The following is an 11,820-nucleotide window of genomic DNA, read 5'->3' as shown; positions in this document are numbered from 1 at the left end:
GCGCGCGTGTGCGTGGGCGCAGGGAGGGGGTGGGGAAGCGGCGGCCGCGGCGGCAGCGGCGGTAGCAGCTGCTCCCTCCGCATGTTCTCGCTGCATCTTCCGAGTGGGGGGAGTTATGGTAACTGGAGAGGGGGCAGCGGAGGTCGGGGGTGGAGGTCGGGTAGGGGCCCTGTGGGGCCAGGGTCTCAATCGCGCGGGGGCGGCCGGCTTGGGGTGGTCTTGGAGCCCCTCGGTGGAGGCGGCAGCCCGTGTGTCCGCGTGTGTGTTCCCGTCCGTGCTCATATCCCCTGTGTGTCGGTGTCATGTACACATGGGGGCCCAGTTCCTCTTGCACACATGTGCGGCCAGCCGGGTCTTACCCTCCTCTGCACGGTTCCTGCTCAGGAGGCTGCTGGGCCAGCCACTGGCTGTGGGGCAGCCCGTGGCCACACGAGTACATGTCACCTCTGACCCTGAGCATGCATGTCCCTGGCTGGGGCTCACCTCCAGCAGTCTTCTGTGTGTGGGGAGGTGTATAGCTGCATGAGCAGGTTTTTCCGTGTCCCTGGTGGCAGGTGTGTGTCTTTGCATGTGTGTTCCATCATTGATCTTGGTATCTGTGTCAGTCCCAGCATGGGTGTCCAGGGTGTGTCTGGTTGTGGGTGGTGTGCAAGTGGGGAGAAGGAGTGTGTGTGTGTGTTCCCTTGAAATCCTACTGTATATGAAACACTTTTAGGCTAGACAGGTGTGAGCCCCTGCTCTATGAGAGTGGGGACCAAAAAGCTGAAAAGGGAGAATGGGGTGATGAGGAAAAGTGGGGGTCAATGGGGAGAGGAGGAAGGAGAGAGGCTTGGAGAGAAGAGAGCGCCAGGGAGAGTAACTGGAGATTTGGAAGCCAGATTTAAAAGAGAGAAGAGAGGATAAGAGAGTTTAGGATGGGTAACTGGTGGAAATGGTGGTGGGAGAAGGGGCCTGGGAGCTGAGGTGGAGGGCAAGTCAGGCCTTTTGGTAAAGTGATCTCTGAGAGAAGAAAGTGGGAAGATGGGCTTCATGTAGGCCCTGTAGGATCAGGGGAGGCCACTCAGGTGTAGAGGCTGGCTCACAGTGAGGCCTGTCACAGCAGGAACTGTCATTGGAGGTTCCTGTCCCCAGCATAGAGTTGTACCCCCATTTCTTTGCTCTCTGTCCAACTCTGTTCCTCATCCTGTTCTGGCAACCTCCCTCCCTTGGCTCCCCGGTGAGAGTTGCCAGCTGGGTGTGATAAGGAAGAAAGGCCAAAGGGAAGGCTCAGGACTCAGGGAATTGCGGGGCAGGGGGAGATTCTGTGGGTGATGGCAAGATTAGAGAGGTTGAAGAGGTGGCAATTCAAGCCCTTGCTGTGTGTGTGTGTGTGTGTGTGTGAGAGAGAGAGAGAGAGAGAGAGAGAGAGAGAGAGAGAGAGAGAGAGAGAGAGAGCAATTGTGTGTGTACACAGGGTGTGTACATGTGTGGGTGTGTGCACAATGCCTGTGTTGTTACGGGTCTGTGTAGGTGGCTGTTATGTGTGTGCATGCGTGTATACATCGTGCAGGGATGGGACATGGAGACCCAGCATCACAGTGTATGCGGATCAGGTTTGCTGTGTGTGTGTGTGTGTGTGTGTGTGTGTGTGTGTGTGTGTGTGTACAAGGGTGTGTGCTTTGTTTTCTGTACATGTCATTGCATGCAGCACTAATAACAGGATGTCCTGGGCTTCTGTCACTCTGCCCCCTTTTCCTCTGTGTTTCTGCTATTCTTATCCTTGCGGCAGTGAATCTTTGTAAGCATATGTGTGTGTGGCCTCTGTGTACCTGTGACTTATGTGTGAATTCATAGATCTTAGTTTCTGGGAATATGTGTAAGGTTATATTACTCCCAAGAACCAAGCGAACCAGTTAGCAAATTTGTTCTCCTTCTGTTAATTCTTTAGTTCCAAAGCAAAATTTTAATGGATTTAAAGTTAGACTTTGTTGTATGCCTTTATTGGAGGAGCTTGCTCTGAAAATAATGGCTGAGCTAGGTTGCCTGGAATGAGAGTGAGGCAGCCATCGCTGAGAAATGCAGAGACTAGGAAACAGATAGTCTGAGCCCTTAAAAGCATTGTTGAGTGTGTAACAGAAGGATAATTAACACATTTGCTCCTGTTTTTTCTTTATGCTGGTAGCAGTCATGAGGCTTGTGTTGGAGTCAGGGGAAGGGCTGGGAGAGAATAAGGGTTGTCCTGAAACACAGTGGATATAGTTGCACTTTTCATGTGAATGAAAGATGGTTGTGCTTGTGGGAAGTGGGGATAGCTTGATGTGGTTGGCCCCATGGTGAGCTCAGCATATATCTTAGAGGTTAAATTGACTTCCCCTGTGTGGGGGGGGCCATGTGTGTGTCTCAGGGTTAAATGTCCACTTCTGTAATGTGCTGCCCACGTGACTGCCTGACAGACTCAGGCCACAAGTCCACACCAGCAGCCCCCCTGTGAGCGTCTGGGTCCAAGTACGCCCTCCCCTGTTGTAGTGCTCACATATGTCTAAGCATGTGTCCGTGGGGTATGTGGGTGTCAGGGTCTTAGAATGTGGATCAGGGGCACCCCGTGCTCATGGTTGTCTGTATGCCTCCTAAGCACCTAGGTCCTGATTTGGTTTTGCATTGTGGTTCTCATACATGTATCCCCACAGCTCACTGTATGTTTCTGTGCTCTACACATGTATTCCTGAGGGACTGAGAAGGGCTCCTGTGTCATGGGATCCACATTTTTGTGTTCAGACCTCCTAACACTTGGGTTTTAGAGGCAAGGGGAACCTGGGTACTGATTCTAGGGCAATTTGCAATTCTGGAAGCAGACAGTGAAATGTAGCTGTGGCCCTCCCTTGTTCTGGAACCGAGAGGGTTAACAGGCAGCTCTTCCGGTCCATCCCCCTCCAGCCTGTAGCTTCTTGTTGCCTTGGAGATGGTAGCCCCGCCCCTGATGCAGCACCTGCCCCCCCATTGGCTGCAGTGGTGACTGTGGGGCTGAGGGGGGAGCCCAGGCCTGGGCAGCCATTCTGGAGCTGGAGCCGGAGCTTGGCATCCCCCACTTTCATTCTCCTCTAGCCCCTTGGCCCCTCTAAATTCCCTGGCAGCAGAGCTTTAGCTTCTCTCCTCAGAGCTGCCATCCCTCTAGACTCTTGGCAGTCGGAGCTTCATCCGCATTCACCTCCCCTCCGCCTTCTCTCCCTCCCCTCACTTGGGAGTCCCCCAGTCCCCACTCCCCTGCATTCTTCTCTTTTCCCCTTCCCTTCTGAGTCCCTGGCACTGCAGTGCACGTGGAGCCGGCCCCTTTCCCCCTCCTCCCTGCCTGCCTCTTCCTTGAATTTTCTGCCCCAGGCTTCTTCCTCTGCCATTCCTCACAGGTCCCTTCCACGACTTCCCCCTCCAGTCCAGGGAGGGGGTCATGGGAGGCAGCCCTAGCCCTCCAGACAGACGGGGGCTCCAGGAGTGGGGAGGCAGGTGGAAGATGTGTCCAGTGGAGGGAAGAGGAAAGCTTGCTTACGGGCAATAACCTTAACCCCACTTCCCCCTTTAGCTAGCCTCTTCCTGAGTGGGGTTGGGGGGACACCAAGGACCTATCTTCTGTGGATCTGTGTCTTTATTACTGGGGTTTTAGTGACCCTCTCAGCCATGCCCCTCTGCTGACGGCCAGCCCCAGTCATGGGCCTGAGGCCTCCCACCCCGTCCCCTTCGGGGGGCTCCGGCTCGGGTTCCTTGCCCCCTCCTTCCAGCCGCCAGCCTCTCAGCCGCCGCTGCTCTTCCTGCTGCTTTCCGGGGGGTAGGTGAGGCTGGAATGAGGGGCAGAGGGAGGTGGGCCAGTGTGCTGGGGCCAGGGGTAGAAACTTGGGCTGACAACGACCCCCTCTGAAACTTCCCTTCTGGCCCTTTCCTTCCCTCCAGAATACCACTTGGGTCGCTCACGGAGGAAGAGCGTCCCGGGGGGGAAGCAGTACAGCATGGAGGCCGCCCCCGCTGCGCCCTTCAGGCCCTCGGTGAGTGAGTGAAGGTGCCTGCCAGATGTGGCTCAGCCTGGTCCCTCCCCTCAGTCCCAGCTGGAGCCCCAGGATTCTGAGAAAGGGGACAGGAATGGGAGGAAGACAGAGAGAGAGAGAGAGAAATGAATCTTCCCACCTCGTTGGTGCCCCCTTCTTGGCTGTGCCCCCCTGATTCTCAGACCAACCCTTCCACCTTCTCCAGCTGGTGTGTGTGTGTGTGTGTGTGTGTGTGTGTGTGTGCACGCGCGTGCGCGCCTGCGTATGCTTATGCATGTGTCGTGGGAGCAAAGGAAGACAAACTGATAGCAGGGCTCTTATCCCCCTTTCCTCTCCTCTAGCGACTTCCCTTTTCCCCCACCCCACCTTCAGCCAAGGACTCTACCAGCTGAGGGACTCTACCCAGCCCCAACCCACCCTTATCCTATTTCCTGCCCCCCAGCAAGGCTTCCTGAGCCGGAGGCTAAAAAGCTCCATCAAACGCACGAAGTCACAACCCAAACTTGACCGGACCAGCAGTTTTCGCCAGATCCTGCCTCGCTTCCGAAGTGCTGACCATGACCGGTACAGGGCACAGGGCTGGAGCGGGAGGGATGAGCTGGATGCGATATAGGGGATATAGAGGGTGCTCTACAATCAGATTGGAGGAACGGGGGTTATCTGAGTACAGAGGTTGAAGGCCTCAGATTGGCTGCAGGATATTATGGGCTATGGGACAGGGAGAGGAACAGCAGAGAGGCAGAAAAAGGAATGAAGGTGAAGCCAAGGAGGGACTCTTCTGGCCAACACAAAGGTGGGCTCCAGCCCAGGACTGAAGCACTGTACAGAGGGCAGAGAAGGAATGGTGGAGCCATTAAGGAATCCAGGGAAGTGGCAGTGGGCTGGTAGGAGAGGAGCAGTGTGATATAGGTAAGAGGGTAGGAGGGAAGGCAGCAGGTTGGAATGGGGCTGGGGCTGACAGATGCTAATGGCTGAGGGAAGGGACAGCGGAGAGCACGACAGAGCAGGGGGAGGCTGGCACAGGTGTACAGGCTGACAGGCTAGGGAGAGGAAGCTATAGGGTTAATCCAGGGACTGAAGCGTGAGGAAGAAATCCTCAGAGAAGTCCAGAGTGCACTGTCTCTGAGGCCGGGGTGGGGGACATCTGATGTCTGCTTCTATTGTCTGCTTCTCGGGGTCCCTCTCTGGGTTGCCCCCTACACCCAATCACTCCCCAGGAAAACCTCATCCTTCCTTTCCCCCATGTCTGGCCACCCCCAGGATTGGGCAGGTAGGGAGGTTGGGATAGGTGAGTCACACCTTCCCCTGCCCCCCTCCCATGTCACCAGAGCTGGATTTGGGGCTGGTGGGGGGTGAGGGCACGGTATTCCTGGCCGCGGGGGCGGGTGGGGGGGCCGGGGGGAGCGTCGCGCTGACGGCAATGGAGCCTGAGATGACGGGGCTGCTATAAATAGCTTCAGGGAGGCTCCCACACCCGAGCTCCCCCTCCCGCTTTCCTACTGCTCTCTACTCTTCATCCCCTAGCCATCTCCATACTGCTCACTGTCCTGGTCCTCGTGTTCTGTGCCCCCATCCTCCAGTTCCCTCAGCCCCGTTTCTCTTCTGCTCTCCCAGCGATCTTCCGCATTTCTTCCCCTCATCTCTAGCCCATGTCGTTACCCCCCTCATCTTCTCCCATCCTGTCTTTTCTGCACATACCTCTGCCTCCCCTGCCCTCCTCCTGGCCCTAGCTCCTCTTTTTCCCCAGTTCCCATTTTCAGTTTTTTCATACTCATTTGTCTCCTCTCTCTTGTGATTCCCCCTCACTCTTAGTTTCCTTGGACTGCTGTAACCAATTACCACAAACCCAGATTCTGCTAAAACTTGTCCTCTTACCTCATTCATTCATTCTTTGAATTATTAAATGTTTTGTAAGCACTAGCTGTGTGCCAGGCCCAGACAAACATCTTTGCACTTCTGGTTCTTCACTTCTATTTTGTTTTCCTTATATTGAGGCTCAGGATTTGGGGGTCATCTAGAAGCTCCACATAGAAGTGTCCCGGGCCTACCCGGTCTCTTTTTTGCTCTGCCATGATCATTTCTGGGTTGAGATATTCCTGGGTGTCCCCAGACCTCTCAACCCCTTAGGTGTGAACTGAGGGGAAAGGGTTTCTTAAAGGGTTCTGGGTTCTCTCACATCTCTCATGTCCTTCCCCAGGGATAGGCAGGTTTCTTTCTGTCTGTGTCTGTGTCCATGTAGGAAGGGGGTTCAGAGAGGCCCTTTCCCCAAGTCTCCATCCTAGAGCCAGACTGATGATGCAGGCCCCGGTGTGTAAGACGAGTGGGGCCCCTGATCCTCTCTCGTGAACCTCCTGCCCCCCCAGGGCCCGGCTGATGCAGAGCTTTAAGGAGTCGCACTCTCACGAGTCCCTGCTGAGTCCTAGCAGTGCAGCCGAGGCCTTGGAGCTCAACTTGGATGAAGATTCCATTATCAAGCCAGTGCACAGCTCCATCCTGGGCCAGGAGTTCTGTTTTGAGGTACTGGGTCTAGTGTAGTGGGGAGGGGTGATGGAGGGTGAGGGCGGTGAGGGCAGAGAGGCTTTGAGAAAGTTGCACACGTGGGGATGTCAAGGAAGCCAAAACCCTGGGGGGCTGGGAGAAAGGAGGAAGGCCAGGGAGGAAGAGATGGTGGTGGAATCTCCAGTCCTTAGGAGCCCCTTCCCTCTGCAGCCCCATCTCAACTCCACTCCCCTCTCTAGGTAACAACATCATCAGGAACAAAATGTTTTGCCTGTCGTTCTGCGGCCGAAAGGGACAAATGGATCGAGAATCTACAGCGGGCAGTAAAACCCAACAAGGTATCAAGAATGTAAGGGATAAGGCAAAGGTCAGGCCACAGGGAAGCTGGGGGCTGAGGGGGAAGGTGAGCTAACTGAGGGGACCGAGGTGGAGGGGACCTGGATGAACAGGAGGTGACCCCCATTTTTCTGAGTCCGCCATTTCTTTTCCCTTTCTTTCTACCTCATGTTTCCCTATCATAGAAATCATAGACTTATAGAATTGATGGGGCTCTGGAAGTCCTCCGGTCCGTCTTCCCCGCAGGCAGAAATGCCCCACTAATGCTCTGACAGGTGGTCGCCCAGCCCCACCTGCAGCATTTCTGTAGGTCACAGTCAGCCAAGTCTCAAGACCTCGGTTCCCCCTCTGGGAGTGGAATTGGAATACATGATCTCTAAGGTCTCTTTGGCTCAAATTCTGAGTCTGTTTTTCCCAAGACTTTCATTTCCCAGGAGAAATGCTCCCGGTTCTATCAGCTATATCCCATTTTCCAGTGAGCTCACAGTCCTGGTGGCCCTCTTCTGGGGGGGACACCCCTTGTTTCTCAGTGTTCTTCTTCAAGAACTAGACCCAAGATGCTGGATGCGATCTAATCCATGCAATCCAAATACCATGCTCTTTTCATGGTGCAACATCACAGCCCCACCACGAGCTGGTGATCACTTGTGTCTCCCCAAGGCCCTTTTCACACTGACTGTATAGGCTCACCCATTTATGCCCTATATTTATGCAATTCTTTTATTTTTTGAAAATTAACTTCTGATTGTTTTTGAAGGACTCCCCAAGTCTCCTCTTTAACTTCGACCTTCATATTTTTGGTTTATTATTCTAGCTTTTAAAATCTTTCCCAGGGTGACCCATTAGCTCAGTTGGTTAGAGCGTGGTGCTGATAACACCAAGGTTGCCGGTTCAGTCCCCGCATGGGCCACTGTGAGCTGCGCCTTCCCTGAAAGAGTCAACTATGCCATTGTAGCATGAAAGCAATGTGTAACCAATGACCATGGCTGTTCCCCAATAAAATTTTTTAAAAAATCCTTCCAATACTGATTCCATTGTCTGATGTATGAGCCACCCTTCTGTATTAGTTACTTAGGGCTGCTGTAACAAATTACCACAAACTGGGCTGCTTAAAACAATGGAGCTTTATTCTCCCCCAGTTCAGGAGACTAAAAATCCAAAATCACAGTGTTGGCAGGGCCTTGCTCCCTCTGAAGCTGGAGGAGGAATCCTTCCTTGCCTCCTCCTAGCTGCTGGTGGTCTTTGGCATTCCTTGGCTTGAGCTGCATCTGTCCAGTTTCTGCCGCCGTCTTCACACAGCCACCTTGCCTCTGTGTGTCTCTGGTCTCCAAATCTTCCTCTCCATCTAGACACCAGTCGTGGGATCTAGGGCCCACTCTAATCCTGTGTGACCACTTCTCAGTGTAATTATACCTAAAAGGACCCTATTTCCAAATAAGGTCACATTCACAGGTTCCGAGCTGACGTGAATTTCTCAGCTTTGTAATTCTCTCACAGATTCTGTCTCACTTTCTCACTGGATCTCCTCTCTTGGTGTCTCTGTCCCTTCCCCTTTATCTGCTGTGTCCACTGCACCATGCCAGGACAACAGCCGCCGGGTGGACAACGTGTTGAAGCTGTGGATCATAGAGGCCAGGGAGCTGCCCCCCAAGAAGCGGTACTACTGTGAGCTCTGCCTGGACGACATGCTGTATGCGCGCACCACCTCCAAGCCCCGCTCGGCCTCGGGGGACACCGTCTTCTGGGGCGAGCACTTTGAGTTTAACAACCTGCCGGCTGTCCGTGCCCTCCGGCTGCATCTGTACCGTGATTCAGACAAAAAGCGCAAGAAGGACAAGGCGGGCTATGTTGGCCTGGTGACTGTGCCCGTGGCCACCTTGGCTGGGCGCCACTTCACAGAGCAGTGGTACCCTGTAACCCTGCCGACAGGCAGTGGGGGCTCTGGGGGCATGGGCGGCTCAGGAGGAAAGGGCAAAGGCGGCTGCCCGGCCGTGCGGCTGAAGGCACGTTACCAGACAATGAGCATCCTGCCCATGGAGCTGTATAAGGAGTTTGCAGAGTATGTCACCAACCATTATCGGATGCTGTGTGCAGTGCTAGAGCCCGCCCTGAATGTCAAGGGCAAGGAGGAGGTTGCCAGTGCACTGGTTCACATTCTGCAGAGTACAGGCAAGGCCAAGGTGAGGTGACCTGGGAGTGGGCACTTGCTCGGGGGAGTGGGCATTATGGATAGGGCACTTCTGTCTTCATGAGCTTGGATTATACAGAGGCTGACCCTTGGATTTTCCCTGCCCCAGGACTTCCTTTCAGACATGGCCATGTCTGAGGTGGACCGGTTCATGGAACGGGAGCACCTCATATTCCGCGAGAACACACTCGCCACTAAAGCCATAGAAGAGTACATGAGACTGATTGGTCAGAAATACCTCAAGGATGCCATTGGTATGGGCCACCCTCCAGTCTCTTCTTCCCAAACCTACCAGATGCATCCCAGCCCCAAACCTGGCTACTCCAGACCCCGAGTCCACCCTTCCTCATGCTTGATGCTTCCAAGCCCAGAGTTTTGGATGCCAGTCTCCAATCACCTGAGTCTGAGATTCCCCAGCCCCACAGCCCCTGTCCCTGCCCTTGGAGAGCGTGACCACCCCCACTGTGCTTTCCCCCAGGGGAATTCATCCGTGCTCTGTATGAGTCAGAGGAGAACTGTGAGGTGGACCCCATCAAGTGCACGGCATCCAGTCTGGCAGAGCACCAGGCCAACCTGCGAATGTGCTGTGAGTTGGCCCTGTGCAAGGTGGTCAACTCCCATTGGTGAGACTGGGAACGCTGGGTTGGGGGGCCGGGGTTGAGGGAGTCATATGTTCATCTGTTCATCCATCTGTCCATCCTCAAAGAGGACTCAGGACCAGTTATGGGCGAAGTGTGGTGCTGGGTGCCATACAAGCAGGCAGAGAGGAGTGAGGCCTGGCCCCTGCCCTCAGAGGGCCTCCACCAGGATAATGAGGAACAAACTAGATACAAAAAGCCACAGAACAGTTGTAGGATGTGTTATGTGCCAAGTGAGGGTCTTCCCATAGACGATAAGGTCATAGAAGGCAGAGCTTTGATTGCGATAAAGCAGAGAAGGCTTCGTGGAGGAGGTGACCCTGGGCTGGGCTTTGAAAACTGGGTCAGGTTCAGGTATTTGGATATGGTGGGGAAAGAAGATATGTCAGGAGAAGACTATGGGAGAAAGCACATACACGAAGGTGAGAAGGCCCGGGAGCTTTCAGGGGCCAGCAGTTAGGACAGGTTTAACAGAGCACACGGCCCATAATGGAGACTGGTGGGAGAGGTGTCTGGACGGGGATTAGAGTTAGACTCCGGAAGGCCTCAGCCAGCAGGTTAAGGAACCATAACCAGTTGCTGGTGCCAAGAAATGTCATGACTGAGAAGATTAATCCTGAGGTAGAGTAGGGGTGGGAGGTGACTGGAGTAGGGAGAAGAAGTTCAGGCTAGTTGGGGACTACTGTTAAAGGGTCAAGCATGGAAATCAGATCCTGAATCAGGATGGTGGCAGGAAAAGAGAAGGGTTTCCTGAGGACCCTTTGAGGAGAGGATCAGCAGCAGCTGTCAGCTGATTGGAAAGGAGGGGGAGTGTCTGTGGGGAGTCAAGGATGACTGGAGGCCATGAGCCTGGTGTTTGGGAGACTTGTGGCCCCATTGACTGAATCCCAGAAGTCAGGAGGAGCAGCCAGCTGGAGGTGTGGGGGCGTTTCTTTATGGGAGTCAGAGTGTCAAGTCGCAATGGGACTTAAGTGGAACAGGAGATGAGGGGAATGAGCTCTGAGCCATTCCAGGGAGCGGGGATCATGCCTGGGGCACCTCCATCCCCATTTCCCTGGAATCCAGAAGAGTTGGGGGGTCCGAGCACCCTGTACCTCAAGTGACCCTCCATCTCTTCCCATCTCTGTCTCTCCCTGGTGTCTGTTTTTCTTCTCCTCTCCTTGTCTCTCTCACACACCCCTGCGTCTCTCCCATGTGTCTCTCTCCCTTCACCTTCTCTCCCGCTCCAGTTCTCTCCTCCTAATCTGTCTGTTCCCTCTGCCATAGCCCTCTGCTTCCTGCAGCCTCCCATCTTCCTCCTGCAGTCCCTGCCTGCCTGTCTCTTTCACCTGTTTCCACAACCTCACCTCCTGCCACCCCCCTCAGCATGTTCCCTGGAAGCTGAGGGTCTCTGGGGCTCAGTCCTGGTCTCTCTCTTTCTTTCTCTCTCTCTCTGTCTCCCCACCCCTTCCCCCCAGCGTGTTCCCGAGGGAGCTAAAGGAGGTGTTTGCATCCTGGCGGCTGCGCTGCGCAGAGCGGGGTCGGGAGGACATCGCTGACAGGCTGATCAGCGCCTCGCTCTTCCTGCGCTTCCTCTGCCCAGCCATTATGTCGCCCAGTCTCTTTGGGCTCATGCAGGAGTACCCGGATGAGCAGACCTCACGAACTCTCACCCTCATCGCCAAGGTCATCCAGAACCTGGCCAACTTTTCCAAGTGAGGGAAGGCTCAGTCAGGGTTGGGGGTGGGCACAGGGGTCTCCTGAGTTCCTGGAGACTCTGAGACAGGGGTGGGTGGGTGTGAGGCCTTCTGGAGTGTGATCTCTAACTTCCTGATGCCTTGCCCAGGTTTACCTCAAAGGAGGACTTTCTAGGATTCATGAATGAGTTTCTGGAGCTGGAGTGGGGTTCCATGCAGCAGTTCCTGTATGAGATCTCCAACCTGGACACGCTGACCAATAGCAGTAGCTTTGAGGGTTACATCGACTTGGGCCGAGAGCTCTCCACACTGCATGCACTGCTCTGGGAGGTGCTGCCCCAGCTCAGCAAGGTCAGCAAATGCCCCTTCACCCCGTCCCTAGAAGTTTCCAATGTTTCCAGAGGCTACTGTGGCCTGAGAGACCACCCCCGGCACAGAATTTTCTCCCCTCCCTGTTCCCAGACGTGTCATCA

The 11,820-nt window shown here is 54.7% G+C and overlaps 1 protein-coding gene across 20 annotated transcripts in view; it reads left to right on the top strand.

Annotated features, from left to right (window-relative positions):
* SYNGAP1 (synaptic Ras GTPase activating protein 1) overlaps window positions 1-11,820 on the top strand; it is a 31,513-nt gene that overhangs the window by 8,067 nt on the left and 11,626 nt on the right. For 17 of the 20 annotated variants that reach the window (XM_019660894.1, XM_019660893.1, XM_019660898.1 and 14 more), the window contains 9 exons: window positions 3,919-4,010; window positions 4,453-4,574; window positions 6,374-6,527; window positions 6,749-6,847; window positions 8,429-9,025; window positions 9,143-9,287; window positions 9,512-9,656; window positions 11,129-11,365; window positions 11,497-11,698. In XM_019660894.1, the coding sequence (XP_019516439.1) occupies window positions 3,919-4,010; window positions 4,453-4,574; window positions 6,374-6,527; window positions 6,749-6,847; window positions 8,429-9,025; window positions 9,143-9,287; window positions 9,512-9,656; window positions 11,129-11,365; window positions 11,497-11,698 (1,793 nt within the window). Of the gene's footprint in view, window positions 1-43; window positions 119-1,447; window positions 3,801-3,918; window positions 4,011-4,452; window positions 4,575-6,373; window positions 6,528-6,748; window positions 6,848-8,428; window positions 9,026-9,142; window positions 9,288-9,511; window positions 9,657-11,128; window positions 11,366-11,496; window positions 11,699-11,820 lie in introns of those variants that run through there. The other 3 variants (XM_019660909.1, XM_019660905.1, XM_019660910.1) reach the window with 3 other exon arrangements.

Source organism: Hipposideros armiger, unplaced genomic scaffold (genome assembly GCF_001890085.2).
Source record: "Hipposideros armiger isolate ML-2016 unplaced genomic scaffold, ASM189008v1 scaffold_331, whole genome shotgun sequence".
Classification (NCBI taxonomy): Eukaryota; Metazoa; Chordata; class Mammalia; order Chiroptera; family Hipposideridae; genus Hipposideros; species Hipposideros armiger.
The sequence above is the reverse complement of the archived record's forward strand: the minus strand, read 5'-3'. Positions and strand labels throughout refer to the sequence as shown.